Source organism: Halichoerus grypus, chromosome 13 (assembly GCF_964656455.1).
Source record: "Halichoerus grypus chromosome 13, mHalGry1.hap1.1, whole genome shotgun sequence".
In the NCBI taxonomy this organism is placed as follows: domain Eukaryota; kingdom Metazoa; phylum Chordata; class Mammalia; order Carnivora; family Phocidae; genus Halichoerus; species Halichoerus grypus.
In genome coordinates this window covers 65447301-65470792 of record NC_135724.1, presented here as the reverse complement: position 1 = coordinate 65470792, position 23492 = coordinate 65447301, and the positions used below count along the sequence as shown (strand labels likewise).

Sequence of the window (23492 nt, the reverse complement as noted above, 5' to 3'; positions counted from 1 at the left end):
TCAAAAGTTCCTGCCCTCAAAGAGCACAGATGAAAAAAAAGAATCATGTACGTAAGTTCAAAGAAATGGGATCAGTCATACACCGCTGAGTGGAATATGAAGTGGGACGACTTTTGACTAAGCGATTAAGCAATGCATACCAAAACACTTTGACTCAAACATTCTACATCTAGGAATTAATCCTAAGGAAAAAAAAAAAAAATCAATGCTAATTATAAAGACTCTGCCAAAAGGATATATCTTAAACAAATAAGACAAATTAGGCTATGGAAATTATGGCACAAACATACAATAAAACACTACTCAGGTACTTTAAATCATACTGTTAAGTACTATCCTTTGACTCAGAAAGATGTTCATGACATTAAAGAAAAAAGATTAGAAAGCAATAAATATAGTAAGATTCCACATCCACCTAATACACACGCCATGTTGTTGGCCAATACCCATCCCAGGGCCAGCCCAGCCCGACATAAGGAGAGAAAAAAGGAAGCACCACACAAAGAGAGTGGCAAAGTCATACGGGACAGGAACAGCTGCTGTCCTACTGCATGCACACTGTGCCATTTCGTTTCAGTTAGCTCTTATTTGATTGAATTTTACTCCATCCCTTTTTTTTGCACAAAGTTCTGAATACTAAGCTGGGCAACAAACACAGAGAAAATCCCATTTTTAATTTCGGATTTTTAAAAAGCCCCAAATCAAGACAGTGGTATTGACAAAAAACCATAGTTAGTGAATTTCTAACCAATGGAGACAGAATATTAACCAAATTGCTTCAGGCCTATTTTAGCTTCTGCATGACATGCACCCACATGGGTTCCCATATGCATGCACATACTTACACACACACACACACACACACACACACACACACAGAGAGATACCATAATAGAACATGAAAAAAGTTCTGGGTTACTCGGGTGATGCGCTGTATTAGTCTAGTTCCTTTTTTTTTTTTAAACGATATTTATTTATTTATTTATTTATTTGAGCGAGAGAGAGAACAAGTGAGAGCACAAGAGAGAGAGCAAAAGCAGGGAGGAGGGGCAGAGCGAGAGGGAGAAGCAGACTCCCTGCTGAGCAGGGAGCCTGATGTGGAGCTCCATCCCAGGACCCTGAGATCATGATGAGATCATGACCTGAGCCGATGGCAGATACTTAACTGACTAAGCCACCCAGGCATCCCTACTCTAGTTTTGATTGAAAGGAACAATGCATTTGGGTGTATTACCTCAAATAATGAGACGTGAGCTGTAAGAACACTTGGAAATAGGAATGCCTGAGTGGCTCAGTCAGTTAAGTGTCCCAACTCTTGATTTAGGCTAAGGTGAGGATCTCAGGGTTGTGAGATCGAGCCCCGTGTTGGGCTCTGTGCTGGGTGTGGAGCCTGCTTAAGATTCTTTCCCTCTCCCTCTACTCCTCCCCCGCTAAAAATAAAATGAACACGTGGAAATAAAGAAATTTTAGTTGAGATGTCAAACTTCAAAGGAATCCCAAAACTGCCAAGGTGCCAGCCACACAGAGATACAAAGGTGGTTCTGGGACTAGAAGGTCTAAATCAGCTCTATGGACCTGCTGGAAACAAGCTAGAAGACTAGCTAAGAGGAATGCTAATGAGCAGCAAAACTTATCAGATAAAGTACATGCACCCAAAAAATGTTGCCACTGAAAAGATGAAAATTCTGGCGAACAGTATACCGTAAATATTAAAAAAAAAAAAACAAAAAACCCAAAACTTAGGGGTATCTGGGCGGTTCAGCCTGTTAAGCATCTGCCTTCAGCTCAGGTCATGATCCCAAGGTCCTGGGATCGAGCCCCACATCGGGCTCCCTGCTCAGTGGGGAGTCTGCTTCTCTCTCTCCATCTGCCCCACCCCCGACTCATGCACTCATGCTCTCTCTCTCAAATAGTCTTAAAAAAAAAAAAAAAGCAATACAAGTTGGTAGAAACCAGAAAAAAAGAATAAAAATATCACACTCAAAAAAAAAAAAATCACACTCATTTTACCATAATAAAAAAGTACAAGGAGAACTTCAATACAAATAAATGAACATAAAATCAAAGTCGATGTTGGCAGCAATAAAAAGCCTAATCGATGCTACAGAAAATCAGTGATGCAGAGGATAAACACTTGAGCCACTACCCCACAATACAGAGTAAATGTAAAAAGAAATGAAAATTAGGGAAAAGAAAACAGTCATAAATGACCAGAGAATGGAGTGTCAACTAATGGGAAACCAGGGTTCTCAAAAGGAAGAGAGAATAGATGGAACACAGTCAACAATCAAAGGTAACAGAAAACAAAACTTCCTCGGTTGAAGAAATAACTGTGTATACAGAGTTTATCATAATCCAGGAAAACCAACTAAGAAACTGACACAGGCATTTGAAGCTGACGAAGGAAAAAGGAGAGAAAGCTGTAGTAGGAACCTAAAACAGAGCTGGAAATGAGGCTTACATGAAAATGCATATTGTGCAACAGGAAAATAGACACACAGTATGACCACGGTCACACAATGGAGTGCTACACAGCAACAAGCACGAGGAGCTCCTGGTACAGGCAACCACAGGATGAATCTCAAAAACATGTTAAAGCGTTGGAAGCTAGACACAGAAATATGTATGATTCCGTTCATATGAAATGTAGTAACAGACAAAACTAAACTATGATGATACAAATCAGAAAGTGGTGGCAGGGTGAGAGTGGGGAAGGAGGAGGAGAATGAAAAAGGCAAAGGATTGTTAATGGAGGGACGTATATGTTCTATATATTTTAGGTGGTGGTGTTTACATAGGTGTATGTAAGTGTCAGAAACCCACTAAGTGAAACCCCGTGTATTTTACTGTATGTTAATTATACATCAGTAAAAATAAAATACAACAATGCATACTGTGAAATCCTAAAACTGGGTTAGGAGTGGGCCAAAAATCTGACAGTGAGCACACTAGTAGGCTAAACCTCACCCCCAAATGATTCATGGATTAATCTACATACCAGAGACTGATCTCAATTCGTATTTGCTTTGGTGGCTATGGCAGCAAAACACGTGTGCTGAGTAACTCAGCAACACTGCATCACTCTCATTTCATCTTCCCTGCGATTTTAATTCAGAGCACACTTACCCTCTTCTAAATTGGCCTTTTCTCATTAAATCCTGTTGTTTTGCCCCACACTAAGAAGTGGGGTTGCAGGTGCCTGGCTAGCTTACGCATGTGGAGTAAGCTTACCGATTCCACGGTCACTTTAGAAAGGTTAAATATGACACCCTCATTCAAAATATCTGAACATATACCAAGTTCATGAGAAACTTTAGTATCCCCCTAAGGTCTATTTCCTATACATAACAGATAAGTATATTTTCTTAGAAGGACAAAAAAAAAATCAGGTGGGTCTAAGAGTGAGACCAGCCAGCCAGCATTCTCTCTGACCAAGGGCAATGTGACGGAAAAAATAATAATGTAAGGCTTTATATAAGAGTACTTATATTTTTATTAAATGCCTTCATATACAATTAAAAAATATCAAAACCACAGAAAACAAGATGAAACTGGAAAGTACGCAGGAGGAAAGAGACACTGCAGAAAACACTGTAAGGAATGCAGAGATAAAAAATGTGAAACGCAAATAAGATGAAACAGAGATTAAGAAAGAGGCAGATCATTGCAGTGATGGTCAAATTCTGTATCTCTGATTGTGGTGGTGGTTACATGAATTCACACCTGTGATAAAATGACACTGAATTCTACCCACACATTCACTGTTCCCATGACAAGTTTCTGGTGATGACACCATGCTAAAATTATGAGAGATGTAACCACTAGGGGAAACTGGGTGGTATCTTTGTGATCTATAATTTTTCCAAAATAGTAAGTTCTTAAAGGATTAAAGAGAAAATAAATGCAGACGTCAAGCAAAATGGATCCCACATATGCATCACTAGAGTTCTGGGGGCAGTAAAGGGCTGCGGCAAATTTTCCTTAAGTAAATAAATGCCTGAATTCACATACTGAAGGGTATACTGTATGATGCGACAAAATAACCATGAAGAGTCAACATAGAGATATAGCCTAATAAAATTAAACTAGACTTGAAAGAGAGCATCTTCGGCATAAGCTTACAAAAAGATCAAGTCAATTCTGAGGCAGAAAGAATTGGGGTGCCTCAGATTTCCCTCCTTCATTCCACAGAGACAGTAAAGCAATCCCTACAAAAGACTTAAGGGAGGAAAGCATAAGCCGAAGATTTTAAACAAAGCCACGCTATGCTTTCATTACAAAAGCCACAGGTTAACTGTGGAACATGAGCCTAGCAAGTAATGTTCCCTCTGTCCTCTGAGCAAACTACCACAGGACATACTTCAGTCAGTCGAGAGAGAGGAAACACCTGATGGCTAGAAAAGAATATATTTATCATGGAACACTACATTAAAAACTAATGATGTAATGTATGGTGACTAACATAGCATAGTAAAATAAAAAATAAATAAATAAATAAGAATATATTTAACTAAAGAATAAAAACTAAACAAGTATAGGATACGGTGATGAATCAAAATGCAAATGAAATGCCAATGCAGAAATTATGTAACTAAAAAAGAAAAAAGTAGCTCTCACTGGTGATAAGACACTATTATGGGTTGAGCTGTGTTTCCAAAAAAACATATGTTAAAGTATTAACCCCCAATACTTCAGAATGTGACCTTATTTGGAAATGGGGTCACTGCAGATGTAATTAGTTAAAATAAGGTCATAGTGGAATAGGCTGGACCCTTAATCCAATGTGAATGCAGAGGCAGAGATTAGAATAATTCATCTGCAAACCGATGGACGCCTATGACTACCAGAAGCTGGAAGAGGTAAGGAAGAATCCTCCCCTAAAAGCTTCAGTTTAAAGATTTTTTTATTTGTAAGTAATCTCTACACCCAACAAGGGGCTGGAACTCACAATCCCAAGATCAAGAGTTACATGCTCTACCAACTGAGCCAGCCTTGCGCCCCCTCCCCAAAAAAGCTTCAGAGAGAACATGGCCCTGAACTTCTAGCCTACAGAGTATGAGGCAATACCCTTCTGTTGTTTTAAGCCACCCAGTTTGTGACACTTTGTTATGGAAGGCATGGGAAACTAACACAGTTGGGACTCAAAGAACATCATTTAAAAGCTGGCAAAACAAGTGTCAGAAGCAGAAGCTTATTTAACGGTACAAAGATAAACATTCAGATGACTTTACAGACAAATATTAGAGGGGAGATAAAGGAGAAAAATCAGTAGATGACATCCATCATGACAAGTCAAGGCCAGATGACCTTCAAATTTGGTAGAGCTGGATGACTTCTAACGTTTTATAAACATGAGCCGTTAAATAAGAGGTGGCTGTGTATATGAAAAAGTGTTTCAAGATGAGGTATTGAAGAGTCACTGAAACAGGAAAGAATTTAAGCCCTCTACTAATTGTTAACTGTAGCTTACCCATACCATTTCAGATGAATATGCAAAACTCCAATGGCAGCCAGGGAAATACCTAATAGATAACTTTGAAATCAGATATAATTTCAACCTGTTTCAAAATATTGAACATTTTTAATAATTTTACTGTTTAGGTAAGTTTTTGTGTTTATTAAAATCTTTCAATAGAGAAACATATAAAAGATACTTTATACAGCCATAAAAGGGGCAACTAGGTAGCTCAGTCAGTTAGATGTCCAACTCTTGATTTCGGCTCAGGTCATGATCTCAGGGTTGTGAGACTGAGCCCCAAATCAGGCTCTGCACTGGATGTGGAGCCTGCTTAAGATTCTCTCTCCCTCCCTGCTTACTTAAAAAAAAAAAAAAGAAGCCATAAAAGACAAAATTCGTAAAGTTAATAATAAACTTTTTGTATGGCAAAAAAATACAAGCCAAGTAAAAAGAAAAAAAATGCTTCTATAGACTAGGATATATAACTCATATCACAAAGGGCTATTCATTCTGCCTAATACATCAAGGGCTCCTAGAAATGGAGACAAAAAAGACTAAAAATCCATGAGAAAAATGTGCAACAAATATGAATAGATATTTCATAGTGAAGGAAATACAAATATAGAGGAAAAGATGCTCATTATCACTCCTAAAAAATATGAATTAAAGTTATACTGAGATACTATTTCTTTCACCTATCAAAATGTCAACCACCAAAAAGTTTTATAAACATTCTGTTGATGAGGCTGTGGGAAAACAGGCTCTCTCTTAAATTGTTGGTGGGATAATTAAACCAGTACAACCTCTATGACATGGTTGTACTAATTTAAATAGGTACATGAATGCAAATACTCTGATCCAAAAATCTCATTTCTGGGAACTTATCCTATAGATCTATTTCACATGACCAAAGTGACTATAATACAAACGAAGCTGTAATAAGTAACTTTATATAGCAAAATATAAGAAGTGCGTAAAGGACTCTATATTGAGTATAAAAAGGAATGACAGTAAGAATATATATTCATATTTGGTTATGCATGCATAAAAAAACTCTAGAATACCTAAGAAACTAATAACAGCAGTTCCCTGGTGAGGGGATTGGGGAACTAGGCAGAAAAGGAACAGGGTAATGTAGGGAAATACACACATGCACATGAGTGCATATACACATATATACATATGTATACATTTCAAATATACACATATATACATTTATAAATACACATATAAACATTTCATAAAGCAATAAATTTACACTGTTCAAAAGTTATACACACACATATATCTATATGCGTACTTTTTGAATAATGCAAATTATGGCATTTTTGAAAAATTATGTTTTAAAAAGTTCTTATAACTTGAGTTAAAACCTACGAAGTATTAGGATTCTTCTAACCCTTGAAAAAGTATTTACCAATCTCATTAGCATTAAAAAATCAAATTAATACAAGATAAAAAAATATCCAAACCTTTAAGCTATTTAAAATATTGGTAAGAAAACAGTGAGATGGATACTCTCATCATACACTGATGGTAAGAACGCAAGTCTTTAAGACCTATTTAGAAAATAATTTGCTAATGATTTCCTGAGTTGGGAATTTCACTTCTACTTATCTATCCTTAGGAAACAGTCAAAACACGGAAAAAAAATTTTACAGGCAAAGCTGTTCATCTCAGTATCATTAAAATGGCAAAACAAAAAATAAAATGACAAAATATAGTAAAATATAGTATCTCCCATTATCCACCAAAGGCATCAAATAATCTGTGGCTGATTCACTGTGCAGACTAATTTTCTCTTAAATACAAAGAATCATTATAATAAGTGAGAACAAAGTATAAAAACTTGCACAGAAAAATGGCTTGAAACAAATTCACAAAATATATACAATGGTTACCTTTGAGAAATGAACCCATAAATGATTATTTTTCTTCTTTACACTTTTTCCAATTTTCTTATACTGAACACGTATTTTTATTATTAAAGAAAAAGAGGAAAAAAAAAAAAAAGGTAAGCACCTACCCTGATAAACTTGTTCCAGAAATTTCACTAGGAGAAGAATGACTCAATGGAGAAGAGGAAGGTCTGAAACTATCCTGGTCATCCTCTGACCCATGTCCACCATGCTCAGGAGAGTGATTTTTCAAATCTATCAGAAACGTGTTATTTTTCAATGAGAACAACAACAACAAAAATCACTTGTAATTTTGTGAATGTGACCAATTACTTCAACACTTACCAACATTTTTAGGCGTAATTATGGAATGTTTTCCAAAAGTCACATGTTTTTCACCATTGCTTGCTTCACTAACACACTCATTTTGCCTCTGATTTTCTCTATTATTTGTTATTTCTTCACATTCTCCTGACAGCCAAACAGATGCTATCCTGGGGTTCCTTACTAATGAATAACTATTAGATGTTGGAGTGGATACTGAGGTGGCTGTTTTGCAGTTACCAATATCTGGTAATTTGTTGTCAAGAGGATATGTCTTCACATCAACTATTGTACTTTCATTCTCTTTTCTATTTGTAAGAATTGAATTTGGACAGTTTGTTCTAAATGATTCTTGATTCTTGCTCTCTCCATTTTCACCATAAAAAGTAAATGCTGTATTTTCTTCTGGTTCCTTTATACTTATATTAGCAGCACCTAAGTCCACTGTATGGATGTCTCGTGTAAACTGTTCTTTTGGCAAAGATAAATCCCACCGATCAGATGTACCAGCTCTTGAAAAGTTTTCCAGTCCACCTTCATATCTACTGACATCTGTTTTTTTAAGGTATTTCTCCATATCAAACATGCTGGATCCATTACTTTTTTCTGTATCATTAGGCAAGAAATGAGGCACAGTGGAATAGTCCTTTTGTTTATTATCTTCCTGAAAAGTCTTCTCTCTGGTTTTATTTGAAAGTGCCTTGATCATGGCAGCAAGTTGGGAAGGATCAGTACTTACTGATGCATCTGCAATGGCTGAAGCAATGGTGCTTATCCTAAGTACAGAATCACCATCAGTAGGTGGCTTGCTTTTGTATCTTCGGGGTTTGCTACTCATGAAGAAACTGTCCTAGAAAGGAGAAAATTCACATCAGATAAATTTATCTCAGTTTCATGGACATGTACGTATTAGTTTAATCTTTAGATGTTACATAAAATTTAACAGCAGCTAGAAATTAATGGTATACCAATTAAATACCCTAATTTTTAAAAAGACAGTTGTTATCAACTTTAATTACAGAGTACTGGGTTACTCACAAAATTGGATTATCAATTATTTTTTTAAAAATCTTCAGGAGTTAAAGAGATGCTAAGGAGGTGTTAAAACTGAACCAGACAATAATTTAAAATAAAACATTAAGACACTGGGATTGAGAAACCAATGAGCCACTGTGATTCCAAATATAATCCTCGGTAATTTCATTCAATTGTTAGAAATGAGGAACACCAGCAGTCTCAGATCACTTTGATCCAGGTACTGGGATTGAGCTGATTGGAGCTGGCCCTCAGTCCTTACAAGGGCCAGCCTAATTTTTGTTTGCCTTTTATCCTAGGGTGTGTAACGCTTTGTGGTCTCATCCTAAAGCACGACTGTTTACCACGGCTACTCCCTACCTCTCATCATTGGTAGGCACTGAACTCTGTTTTTATACCCTCACTCCCATAAGAACACCTTTGCTGAGTTTCTTCTTAAAATCTTATCCACAGCATCTTCTTGAAGCAACAGATCCCCACAGGGAAGAGCATTCTCAGTACTGGGATTCTTTCTTCTCTTGGATTTTGGCCCAATAGTTTTTTGCTCCTTTTTTAGCTCTCCAGTACCTTCTAAAAGATGCTTCTGGATATGTTATCCAGTTCTAACTGTTGTCAGCCAGAACTGGTTTGCATTGCTTAGTCTGCTATTAGTGGAGACCGAAGTCTTAACTTGCATTTTTTAATATTAAATAGGTTTATGTTTCTTTGCTGTTGGTTCCATTTCAGTTGTTTACCCATGGTTCCTATTTATGTCTTGCTGGTGTTCCTCATTCATGTCAGAAGCAAACATAAATCCTGTCTGGAAGATTAAATCTCCCATGGCCTCAAATTATTTCAGTGACATTTCCTGTAAAAGGTTAAAAGCAAAATAGAAAAAGATGTAACATGCAAACACTCAATAAACAATAAAGAAAGCAAGCTGGTGTTACCTATGTTAATATCAAACTAGACTTAAGGCATAAAGCGCTTTAACTGCAAACAAAGGCAGTCATACACAATGAAAGAAGGTCTGATTCACCAGAGAGAACAATTCTAATTTGTATGTACCTAAAAACACAGCTTCAAAATTTTTAAAGCAAATACTGCCAGACTCACAGTGAATAACAGACACATCCATAATCATAGTGTGAGATTTTAATATCTAAGTAACTGAAAGAACAAGTACAATAATTTTAAGGATACAGTTTCATTACTATGATTTAACAAAATTTACCTAAATAAAATATACAGAAGAGAGCAACCAAAGATCACACCACAGACATTCCCGTTATGTGCACAGAAAATATTTTCAAAAATGGAAAAAATGCTGAGCCATATATCATGTTTCAGCAAATTTCAAAGGCCTAGACTCAATATTTTAAAATCTGGAAAACCCCTAAATGTTTGGAAATTGGGCAATACACTTGCAAAACACAACGGACCAGAGAAATTAGAACATATATTAAATGGAATAATAAAGACAGTATGACATATCAAAAAATATCTGATGTAAAAAATAGTACGGATGCAACAAAATTCCTGCTTTCAGGAAAATTTATACCATTAGATGTTTATGTAAGAAAAGCAGAAAGGAAGAAAAATTAAACTAAACATTTATCTCCATAAGTTAGAAAAACAACAAGTTAAATCCCCAGAAAATATAAGGAAGGAAATAAAGACCAAAAAATCTGAATAGAAAACAGAGAATAAAATTAATGAATTAATAAAATTGAGAAATACCTGGTAAGAATGACTAAGAGAAAAGAGAGGGAAAAGAGCCAATATATAACAAAGAAGACATTCCTTAAGAACCTAAAATATTAAACAATCACAAGAGGATATTATGGTCAATATTTGTCAATTTATATGGAGTGATATATTTTCAAGTTTAGATGAAAGGTTCTAATTCCTAGGAAACTACAATTTACTAAAACTGACACAAGTTTTAAAGATCAGAACAGTCCTGTAACTTTTAAAGAAACTGAGGGGCACCTGGGTGGCTCAGTCAGTTAAGTGTCTGACTTCAGCTCAGGTCATGATCTTGGGGTCCTGGAATCAAGCCCCGTATCAGGATCCCTGCTCAGTGGGGAGTCTGCTTGTTCCTCTCCCTTTCCCTCTGCCCTTCACCCCGCTCATGCACTTGTGCGCGCTCGCTCTCTCTCAAATAAATAAAATCTTTAAAAAAAATTGAATCAGCAATTAAAAAGTATTAAAGAAAATTCCAGACTCTGAGGATTTCACCAATGTACTCTACCAAAATCTAACAGCACCAATCTTAAAAAAAATAAATAAAAATAACAGCACCATTCTTATACTCTTTCAGAAAAACAGAAGAAAATGAGACGATCAAAACCTTGGTACCGAAACCAAAAAGGCATTCTGCTCACTCACACAGACACAACATTCTAAATAGACCATAAGCAAACCAAATCCAATGATCTATAAAAAGGATAGGTATATTCCAAGTATAGAAGAACAGTAGAATATTCAAAAACTATTTCATGTGATTCACCGCATTACCAGAAAAAAAGAAAGCTGATGCTTACTTTGACAGACACAATAAAGCATTTGACAAGATTCAACCTCCTTACAAGTTAAAAACAAACTAGCAGACAAGTATCAGAAGGGAATTTTAAAAAATGATGATAAATAAAAACCTACAGCACACATCTAATTTATTTTTTTCTTCAGACTTAAAATTCTAGTTAGTTAACATACAGTACAATGTTGGTTTCAGGAGTAGAATGCAGTGATTCAGCACTTACATATAACACCCAGTGCTCATCGTAACAAGTGCCCTCCTTAATGCCCATCACCCATTTAGCCCATCCCCAACCCACCTCCCTCCAGCAACCCTCAGTTTATTCTCTATAGTTAAGAGGCTCTTATGTTTTACCTCTTTTTTCCCCATGTTCTTCTGTTTTGTGTCTTAAATTCTAATATGAGTAAAATCACATGGTGTTTGTCTTTCTCTGATTTATTTTGCTTAGCATAATACGCTCTAGCTCCATTCACATTGTTGCAAATGGCAAGATTTCATTCTTTCTGATGGCTGAGTAATGTTCTATTTTATATATATGCCACATCTTCTTTATCCATTCATCAGTCAATGGACACTTGGGCTCTTTCCATAGTTTGGCTATTGTTGATAATGCTGCCATAAACAATGAGGTGCATGTGCCCCTTCAAACCTGTATTTTTGTATCCTTTGGGTACATACCTAGTAGTGCAATTGCTGGGTCATAGGGTAGTTCTATTTTTAACTTTTTGAGGAACCTCTACTGTTTTCCAGAGTGGCTGCACCAGTTTGTGTTCCCACCAACAGTGTAAGAGGGTTCCCCTTTCTCCGCATCCTTGCTAACATCTGTTGTCTCCTGTGTTTTTAGTTTTAGCCGATCTGACAGGTGTGAGGTGGTATCTCATCTTGGTTTTGATTTGTATTTCCCTGATGATGAGTGATACTGAGTTATCTTCTCATGTGTCTGTTAGCCATCTGGATGCCTTCTTTGGAAAAAAGTCTATTCATGTCTTCTGCCTATTTCTTAACTGGATTATTTGGTTTTTGGGTGTTGAGCTTGATAGTTCTTTATAGATTTTGGATACTAGCCCTTTATCGGGTACATCGTTTGCAAATATCTTCTCCCATTCTGTAGGCTGCCTTTTAGTTTTGTTGATTGTTTCCTTCGCTGCGCAAAAGCTTTCTATCTTGCTGAAATCCCAATAGTTCATTTTTGCTTTTGTTTCCCTTGCCTCAGGCGACGTGTCTAGTGAGAAGTTACTATGGCTGAGGTCGGAGATGTTGCTGCCTATGTTCTCCTCTAGGATTTTGATGGTTTCCTGTCTCATATTTAGGTCTTTCATCCATTTTGAATTTATTTTTGTGTATGGTCTAAGAAAGTGGTCCAGTTTCATTCTTCTGCATGTTGCTCTCCAGTTTTCCCAACACCATTTGTTGAAGAGACTGTCTTTTTTCCATTGGATATTCTTTCCTGCTTTGTCAAGTATTAGTTGGTCACACAGTAGCACACATCCAATTTAAAAATAAAATACTGAAGAGCTTTCCCACCCTGTCAGGGAAACCCAACATCATTCCTTCTCTTCAACACTGCTCTGAGGTGTAATAAGGTAGGCCAGTCAAAGAAATTGAAGGTATCAAAATCAGAAAGGAACAAAACTATTGTTATTCTCAGAAGATAAAACTGCATATATAGAAAAATCCAAAGAATCTACAGATAATTATTAGAGTTAATAGTAAATTTAGCATGGTTGCTATATATAAGTTGAGTATTTAAAAAAACATGTATTTCCGTTTAGCCAAAAAAAGGAAGAGTGAAGCTAAGAAAGGTAGTATTAAAACACTGTTTCAACAAGTTAGAAAGCAATTTACAAAAGATGTATGTAATCTCTGCACACACAAAAATCATAAAATACAGAGAAAAATTAAAACTTAGGTGGAAGGATATGTAATTTTCATGAATTATAAGATTCAGAATTATAAAGGTGTCAATTTGACTGTTCTAGAGATTAAATGGAACACCAGTTAAAAGCCCAACAGTGCTACTGGTTAGTTTGCTGAAGGTGGCAATCTGATTTTAAAACATATGCGGAAATGCAAAGGGCCAAGAATAGTCAAGATACTTAACATGAAAAATAAGGTAACAAGACTTATAAAGCCACAGTGTCATATTAACATAAGATAGACCCCAAATGTCCAATGGACATGTCTAATAGGCATAGCAAATGCAGGGCATTCATATAATAGAATACTATATATAGTAATGAAAATAAGCTTCTTTTGTACTGAACATAGTTGCACCTAGTAAACACAAGGGAAAAAATCAAAGAGAAAGAATACATGGTACATGATTTCTTGTAAATAAAGTTCAAAAACGGGCAAAATTAATAGTGGATAGGAGGAGTAGTGCTCAGAATGGGCAAAAAAAAAAAAATGGTTTCTGAGCTGCTAGTGGTGTTCTCTTTCTTGATCTGGGGGTGTACACAGGTAAGTTGTGGTAACTCACTGACTGCAAGTTTGTTTTATAAATAAATTTATGTATGCTTATTATGTTTAGTATGTATGTACTTAGCATGTATATTTATTATATGTTGATTAAAATGTTTCTGAAAATTTGAAGGACATTTATAATAAAACTGAATCCAAGAAAAACCAACCAATGTTATACTGCATACATTTTTCACATGTGACTTTATGTTGATCTTATACAAGAACAATAACAATGCAGTTTTAGTTTTTCTCTATGGAAAGCTCAAGATACCTCTGTTTTGCAGTTATTGGCAGTTAATGTCACATCACTTTCATCCACTTGTGAAATACTCTCCAGTTCTTCAGCCTGAAGTGTAACTGATCCTTCATTTAGCTGTGCTTTTAAGTCTCCTGTAGAAAATATACAATAATTCAACTTACATCTATATACTGTCTCACAGAAACAATCTGTAGGATAAGGACCACTCAACATGATTAATTGCCAAGATAGAGTCTTTGTACCTCAATTAAAAGTCATCTTCACAAAAACTATTTAAATGTACGGTCACTAGGGCAAAGGATCAGGGCACTGTTAATTTGATTTTGCCAAGTTTAAACTTTGAAGAAGATTGTGGATTTTAATCTCTCCGTTTCAAATACTGACAAACTCATTTAATATTTTCAGCTTTAAACATTTCACAAATATACAATAAGCTGAATTCAAAAATTAGTACTTCTTGGGGCACCTGGGTGGCTCAGTTGGTTGAGTGTCCGACTCTTGGTTTCAGCTCAGGTCGTTATCTCAGGGTTGTTGAGATCAAGCCCTGTGTCAGGCTCCTCACTGAGTGTGGACCCTGCTTGAGATTCTCTCTCCCTCTCTCTCTGCCCCTCCCCTGCTGCTCACGCATGCACGCTCTCTAAAAATAAAAATAAAAATGAGTCCCTCTTTACAATAATAGAAAATCAACTAATTTTATATATAGCTCCTTTATCCCAACTCCTCTACTAGATATAGGCTCTTTAAGGACTGGAGCATATTTTGTACAATTTTATATATGTAGCACCAGGCACTGTACTAACAAAAAGTAGCTGTTCAATAATTGTATGTTATTATCAAGAAAGTCTGATTTTAAATATTTATCATAGAGGGGCGCCTGGTGGTTCAGTTGGTTAAGCATCCAACTCTTGATTTTGGCTCAGGTCATGATCTCAGGGTTCTAAGATCGAGCCCCACATTGGGCTCCATGCTAAGCAGGGAGTCTGCTGGAGATTCTCTTTCTCCTTCTACCCCTCACCACCCCCCTCTCTAAGATAAATAAATAAATCTTAAAAAAAAAAATTTATCATGGATATTTATCATACTTAGACTATCACAGTTGAAATCTCAAAATACCTTTTAAACCGAAAGTCTACCTAAATATAATAATAGTAACTACAGTTCACTAACTCAGTAGTTTAACAGGTCAAAACTAACTAGCCCATTTGAACAAAATATATTTACTTTGGTTTTTTACAAAAGGATTTAGATGGATTTTGGCATCTTGTTTCCACTTTCAACTAAAAAGGCAATGTGGGTTATAGAAGAAGAATATCTGTAATATTGAAAAAAGTTCAAAACAATATATACATTTTCACTCTTATAAGAACATGATCATATAACCACTAACTTATAGGTAAAAAAAAGGTTACTAAACACTCCTTCATTTAATCCATTACCTGAAAATATATCATGGTTAAGATGAGCCATTTCTTTTTCCAAATTACTTCTTGATACATCAGATTTTCTTATGAGAGCAACAGGTTCTCTCTTCTCTGGTGATCTAATAAAATAACCAAATGATGGCTACAAAATAAACATGTGAATTATTTCCTTAATTTTTAACTGTTCTGAGAAATTCTAGACTATTTTATCTTACTATGGGTAACCTAGCTGAATTACTTCAACAAAATAATTGTTCTTTTCATTTAAACTCAAATAACTAGAGATGAACTTTAAAAGTCTACTTTTATTTCCTTACTGCTATATTCAATCATCAAAACTAATACTGTCAAATAAGCTGCTTTTACTAAGAAATCCAAATTCAAACCACCCAGAAAAGACATTTCATTCATTCAGTAATTATTACTGAGCAGCTACTGTGTCAGCACTGTTAATCATCAGTGTGACATATCAATGAGAAAAAAGATAAAATGTCCAAAATGTCCTGCCTTCTTAAAACTTACAAGTATAAGGATATTTATTTTATATAATACATCCTCAAAAATCTGTATTAAGGGGCGCCTGGGTGGCTCAGTCGTTAGGCGTCTGCCTTCGGCTCAGGTCATGGTCGCAGGGTCCTGGGATAGAGCCCCACATCGGGCTCTCTGCTCAGCGGGAAGCCTGCTTCTCCCTCTCCCACTCCCCCTGCTTGTGTTCCCTCTCTCGCTGTGTCTCTGTCAAATAAATAAAATCTTAAAAAAAAAAAAAAAAATCTGTATTAAGATTCGGTATGTTCCTAGCACTTGGATGAAAGTGTTAAGGAGCAGGGAATTCCCACCTGTCTTTCCTATACAACTCTGACATGATAGACCTGAAATGTAAACTTATTAAATGCACTCAATTTTCGATAGATCTGCACCTGGGAATTTCTTCCCTTGATCCAGCAACTTGAATGCAAGTAACATTTCATAACTAAAACCAAAACAGAAATTCTAATTGATAGATCTATTTTTCCATGATCCACTGCTTTGTTTTTTGAGTAAGGAATTAATTTCTTCTTCAACTTCTCTCATAATGTCAAAACCCCAATCAATCCAGGCAGGAAAATCTGTCTCTCCAAAGCACTTATTTTCATTGTTTAATTCACTGCACAGACAGGAATGTATAGGGACAGGATGTGTCAGGGAACCCCAACATCATCACTTCTCTTCAACACTGCTCTGAGGTGTTATCAGGTAGACCAGTCAGAGAAACGTAAGGAATCAAAATTAGTTTAGTTTCAAATTTATGTTCTGTATATCGACTTTGAGTTCTAACACCATGGCTATTATTTCAAATTATATTTAGTGAAATCCAGTTTTAATACCACTCCCTCCAATAACCCAACTCCCTATATGGAATTTATCAAGCCTTATGACTCTACCTCCAAAAGAAATCTTGAATCCTTGATTTTTTCTGTGTCTGTACTATCATTCTAGACTCCAGCCTTCACCACATCTCTTCCCATGTACTAAGCCTCTGCCTGCTGCTATTCCTCCTTTTGGTTCACTGATCCTCTCCACCCAGGTTCCATATACAGTAGCATCATGTCACACATGGAGATGGGGCCGGCACCACGACAAAGTTGCTCCCTGCCTCCAAGCACTTCTTCCCAATTAATTTCAGATGAACCCAAGTCCTACAAAGACCCCTCATGATCTGGTCCTGGTCTTCTTCTACCACTGAACCATCCTACCCTCTCTCCCTCCCTCCATTTACATTTAGCTCCCCTGGCCTGGTTTCTGTTCCTCGATATGCCACTCTAGTTTCTACCTCCAAGCCTCCACATAGATGGTCCCCTTTTGCTGGGAACACTCTGCCTCCAGATCTTTTGGCAGCCTCCTCCTTCTCATCATTTAGGTCCCAGTTCAATGCCATCTCCTCAGAAGTCGCCCTGATCACCACAGCTAAAGCAACTCCTCACCATTCTTCATAGAACTTACTACTATTGCTTACATTTTCAAATTTTTACATGTATTGCAACTTATTAAACCAAAACTTTCCTATATTTCAAAACATGTTTTCAGGTAAGAGGTTAAAAAAGTCAATCTTCAAATTCTTCCCATCAACGAATGATATAAAATAGCAATATCAATAACAGGTATTGAATACTTGTTGCAAGTTAGTCTTGGTTGCTAAATGCTTTATGTGTCTCATCACACTTAATTCTTACGAAACCCTATAAAATAGCACTCCATTTTAAAAATTGGAAAATTAAGGCATAGATGAGTTAAATAAATTGTTCCATGTCACAGAGTTAGTTAAAAGATAGAACTAGGACTGGAGTCAAGGTCTGACCAACCATAAAACCTAAGCTGTCTACCACAATTCTATCATGTCCCTATTCTGTCCCTGCTGTAAAGATACTACACTGTAGCTAATACCATCATAACATTCAAAATATAAGGGCTGGTGAATTCAACCACTTCTAGCACATATTATACTTACTCTTTTCACATTGTAACCGCCACCAAGGCAACCAAGCGCTTCAGATCTTTGAGCAAAGAACTCTCCTAAAGATAGGCGTAAATAACTGGCATCATCTTTGTCCAAATCTGATGTGCTAAGTGATTTCCTCAACAAACTATAATTAATTGAAGTTCCCCAAGACGTATCCCCTAGAGCAGCTGAAGTGTTCTGGGCATCTATATTTTCTTCCTAGAGAGAAAGTTATTGTTTCATTTTATTTCCCCAGCAAGGCTTCTTTCTGTTCTTCTAATATGCAAAAATAAGAAAATTGAACTAAGAAAATTTAAACATTTTAATTAAAAAAAAAATAGGACAAATTCAAGCTTAAGCAGCTAATAATAAGGTAATGAACATATTTAATCTGTTTAAATAGCATTACTTCATTTTAAAACATGGTTAAAAACTATGGAAAGATCTTTAAAGCCTATTAAGGTGATTCTAAGTGAACTGAACATTATTTTAGTGTGCCAGTTACTTTTTAATTAATAACTGAGAGTAAGAATGCAAAAGCAATTGTGTAAACATGAGAAAACAAGATATAATTCTATACAAACTATCTATCTATCCAGAAAGAATACAGGTTAAAATTTTAAACTTTGGGTAATGCCAATAAAATACAAACCTGCATAAATTGATGCTCTTTATTAAATTCTTCTTCATCTTGATTAATCAAATCCAGTGCTTCAGCTTAAAAAAGAATTAGTTTATATAATTAAATTATACTAATGCCTAATTAAAAACTAGCAGATATTTAAAACTTAGCTAGTTAGGAAAATTAAACACTAAAGAAAATAACTGAAAAAAGTATATGAAAGCTTTCATCATACAACTGATGTGTCAGTTTTAAGTATGTAAGTCTCTGGTTCTCAAACTTTTGGTAATGAACACTCTACTGTTACTGATTTCATCAGTTACTAATTTGTCCTAACTTACTAAAGGGCCTTTACAATGTAAGCTTTTTATTTGTAAAAGATTCACATTAATTTTAGCTTTTGAAGATTTTGGCACAACTGATTTAAAGCACTCACCCGTGAATACCTGTGAAATTTTATCTGGAACCATCACAACAGTAAGTCACTGTAAACTTGTGAAGAGGTCTGCTGGGGTGCCCAACCACCTGTTTGCCCAAGACTGTCTCAGTTTTAGAAAGGAAAGTCCCACATCCCAGCAAACCCCAGAGCCTGGACAAACTAAAACAAATGGTTATCCAACACCTGCCCTCGAAGTTCCTACCGAGCAACTCAGTTCGCCTTAGGGAAATGAATGGGCCTGGATACCTTCAATCTCTTAAGCCAAAGCCACAAACTAAAATGCCTCAGAGACCAGAGGTGGATGAGCAGAAAGGACCAGGTGTGACACAACAGGGAGTGATGGGATAGTGGCAAACTAGAAAGCACATGATCCTGCTCAAGGCATTAGAATCGAAAAGAATTTTAAACATACTGACTAATCGGAAAGTCTGCAGGCTCTCTGCCTGCCTGCTACCTACTCTGGGCCTCTGCCTGGTACTTTAGGAGACTGGCTGAAATGGGAAGTTGCATGCAACCCGGAAGAGACAGCCTACCATGGCCCAAACAAGAGAGGTGTCCCCCCACGCTCATTAGTCCATCAGGAGCTAATCAGATCCAAATTGCCCTTTTGGAAACCCTTATAGTTCAACATTAATATCTTGAGAAACACAATGAGAATAGAAATAGAATATTTCCAATCCGGAAAAACAGAACAGCAGAGATAGCTCAGATCCTTACCTGTTAGGATAGTGGGGGTTCTTTACCTTGTGAACCCATCATTTCTTATATAAACACATTCTTAACCTAGAGCTCTATGAAAAGGCATCAGGAGAACAATGAAACTCTCAAAATCACATGAAAAACACAATCTTTCACATAAAAATTTTTCTATGAGGATTCTCTGGTGTCCATGACTCAAAGTATGTTAAAAGTCATTGCTCTAAAATGTGAAAGTATCAACCAACCAAATCTAACAGCCAAGGGAGGGGAGGTAGGAAATCACTAAGAAGATAGCCCAGAAAAACTTAATTTACTTCACTGCATTAAATATCAAATGTTTTTCTGGGGCTCAGTCAGTTAAGCGGCTGCCATTAGCTCGCGTCATCTCAGGGTCCTGGGATCAAGACCCACATCGGGCTCCCTGCTCAGCAGGGAGTCTGCTTCTCATTCACCCTCTATACTCTCCCTCTGTCTCTCAAATAAATAAATAAAATCTTTTTTAAAAAATCAAATGTTTTCAAACCATTAACTAAACAGTTCCAACTGCTTTTTATTACACTCCGAAGTACTTCTTTCTCTGAACTTTAACAGATTCTTCAATTAAAGAAAAATCTACAGTAATATTGCTACCTTGTATGCTCACCAGAAATCAGTCAGCAATTGAGAAAATAGAAATTCATTTTTTTAAAGAATCTACACCCAATTCTTTGCCAAATCTAAAATAGTCCTTTCAAATATCTCCTGAATGTTTTAGTCGTTAAATTTTGAAGCAGGCCATATACCCCAGCCCCCCAGCCATGTTTAAAACCTAGGCCATAAGCAGAAGTGATATAGTGACTCAGATGCATGGAGCTGTCAGAGAGGGGCAAGGCAGAAATGGGGCAGAGGGTGTCCTATCTCTCATTTTCTTTCCTTCCACCACACTTTTCCCCACAGTATTCCATAATCATTTTCCCCATTTCTTCACCATTCTTTCCAACCTGGCCTTTGTTCATTCCCTAACCACAAGGATGGTTTCATTAAACTTCTTTTATCTATTTTATTTTTCCTTAAATAGTAACACACCTACGTAGTTCAAAATGCAAAGGTACACATACGTATATTATGATTCAACAAAGAGTTTTGAGAAGTTAACCAAAGACATAAAAGGGAATATGGCACTGAAAAGTCTCCCCATCATTCCTGACCCTACATCCCACATCTTCAAAAGCAACCAATATATAAAGTACCCCTGAAATCCCGATTTGAATCTATTTGATTTTTTAGTTCAGTAGCTAGGGATTCCTGTAATCCATTTCTTTCTCTTTAAAAAAAAAAAAAAAAATCTTGGGGCGCCTGGGTGGCTCAGTCGTTGAGCGACTGCCTTCGGTTCGGGTCATGATTCCAGGTCCTGGGATCGAGCCCCGCATCGGGCTCCCTGCTCGGCGGGAGGCCTGCTTTTCCCTCTCCCACTCCCACTGCTTGTATTCCCTCTCTCGCTGTGTCTCTCTGTGTCAAATAAATAAATAAAATCTTTAAAAAAAAAAAATCTCTATACCATATGTATTTATAAATATGTGTGTCCTCCCCCCTTCCACCTTTTTACATAAACGTCAGAATATTTCATATGCTTTTCTAGGTCTTGGAATGTAAACAATTTATTTTCGTGATTATCCCGTATTAGTGAATGTTCCAACTTTCCCCTTTTTTAATGACCACGGTGTATTTTCCTTGTATGGACGTACCTTATTTAATTAGTCCCCTGTTTTGTATATCCATATTGCTTCCAACCTTTTGTTATTATAAACAATATGTATCACATACCATTTCTGCAAGCCTATCTGAAGAATAAATTCCCAGCAGAACCCCTTGGTTACAGGGTGTGTACATCTGTAATTTTGCTAGATGCTGTAATACTGCTCTACCTAGACCCTGTGCCATAAATACTACAATACCTATTTTCTTCACACTCTTGCCAACATAGTTTTATTACCAAACTATTGGATCACTGCTAGTGAAATAATGGAAAAATAGTATCATGGAGTGGTTTCTTTCCATGAATAAGTTCCATGAACTTTTTTTGAACATTTAACAACCATTTTCATTTCCTTTTCTCTAAATTGCCAGTTTATATCTTTTGCCTAATTCTATGCTGGGAAGCTGGTCTTTTTCTTATTTATCAGAACTATTTACACATTAGGAAAATGGGCCCTTAACCTGTAACATGAATTGCAAGTATTTTTTCTCAGTCTGATCACTAATTTTTAAAAACTGTTGACCAAAGCATAATATACATATGAAGAGTATTTATGTGTACAACTCAGTGAACACATTTGTGTGGCCAGATCAACACCCTAGATCAAGAAAGAGAACTTTGCTAGCACCCCCAAAAGGCCAATCAAGCTTCCTTCCCATTACTACATGCTCATCGGAGGATAACCAGTATCCTTACTTCTTACTCCACAGAGCAGGGTACATTTTGAAATATATACAAATAGATTTATATAGCATGTACTCTTTAGTCTGCCTTATTTCATTCAATATACTTGTGAAATTCATCCCCACTGCTACAAGTAGCTACACATCATTCATTCCCATTGCTATATAGCATTCCAATGTGTGAATAAACACAATCCATTCTATCATTAATGAGAATTGGGGAGTTTCTAATTCAGAGTTGATCATATAGTGCTGCTATAAATATTTTAGTCTTTTGGTGAAGAGTACATCTATACACTGGATATATACTCTGGTGCAGAATTACTGGGGGCCCTAAAGTATGAAGTTCATAAAGTTTACCTCCAAAAGCTCCTGCTAGACAAGTTTCCGAAATGGTTCTATCACTTTACACTCCCACCAGTTACACATAAGAATTCCATGACCACTTTTAAGTGACACAGTCGATATCCACTGTCCAGCCTGTACCCTCGTGTTCTTTCTAAATCAAGATATTATTGAGCAAGCTTGAACTTAATTTAATTTCCAGTTTCTGGCTCACATTTCCCACCTCAAACCACAGTCATTCAAAATTCTACAATTTCTTCTAATTTTCCCATCTCAGTTCACGGTACTGCCATTTTCTCAAGTAACTCAGACCACAAACCTCGATCTTTTCTTGCCTCTCTATCTACTGAAATCCAGTCACCAAATCCTAACCATTTTATTTCCAGGTCTTTCATTATCTACTTGCTTTTCATTCTCACCGTGACACCTAGATTTCTACAACATCCTAAGGAATCTCCCAATCAACTGACCATTGGTGCCAGAAGACAACTCACAAAGGAAGTGGGACAATGAAGTCTTTAGTGGCTCCCTATTGCTTACCACACAAGCCTCAACTCTGACATGGTAGTCAAAGCTCAACCCACTCCTTGGCCCTACTCTACCTCTCCGGCTTCACCTCTTCACCTTTTATTACTCTCCTCTTCCCATATCTTGTCATAAATGCTAGCTACATTGGACTATTTACCATTCTCAAAACACACCCAGACTTCCTCATTTCATTCTCTTTCATTGGGTTTCCTATCCATTTGGAATTTCTCATGCCCTCAAACATTTACCTGTTCAAACTCTTACCTCAAAAGCTACCTCCTATGTGAAATCCTTGTCACCCACTCATGCAAAAGTTATTTTTCCTCTAAACTCCAAAACCATTTGGTTTGTGTTTCTTATAATGCTGATGGTTGTTTTACTCTTGTCTTATCCCCCTTAGCTGATGGACAATTTCTTAGAGGCTGGAAAAATACCTTATTTGTCTCTACCTTCCACATCATTAGATGTTTAGGAGGAGCTTAGTACAAACAGTAGTTAGAGTAACTTCTTGCTGTGGCATGTTCTGAGTCTATTAAAAATAAGACTAGGCTTGACAGGCCATTGAATGCCTTTCCTCATTGCAGGT

The 23492-nt window shown here is 36.5% G+C and overlaps 1 protein-coding gene across 6 annotated transcripts in view; it reads right to left on the bottom strand.

The window, feature by feature from the left end:
* CEP192 (centrosomal protein 192) overlaps positions 1-23492 on the bottom strand; it is a 142940-nt gene that overhangs the window by 63610 nt on the left and 55838 nt on the right. For all 6 annotated transcript variants that reach the window (XR_013443414.1, XR_013443412.1, XR_013443413.1 and 3 more), the window contains 6 exons: positions 18508-18572; positions 17865-18074; positions 15395-15521; positions 13971-14089; positions 7702-8530; positions 7485-7611 (listed from right to left, as the gene is read on the bottom strand). Coding sequence is in view for 3 of the 6 variants with exons in the window: in XM_036082440.2 (XP_035938333.2) it covers positions 7485-7611; positions 7702-8530; positions 13971-14089; positions 15395-15521; positions 17865-18074; positions 18508-18572 (1477 nt within the window). In the remaining 3 variants the exon portion in view is untranslated. The remainder of the gene's footprint in view (positions 1-7484; positions 7612-7701; positions 8531-13970; positions 14090-15394; positions 15522-17864; positions 18075-18507; positions 18573-23492) is intronic.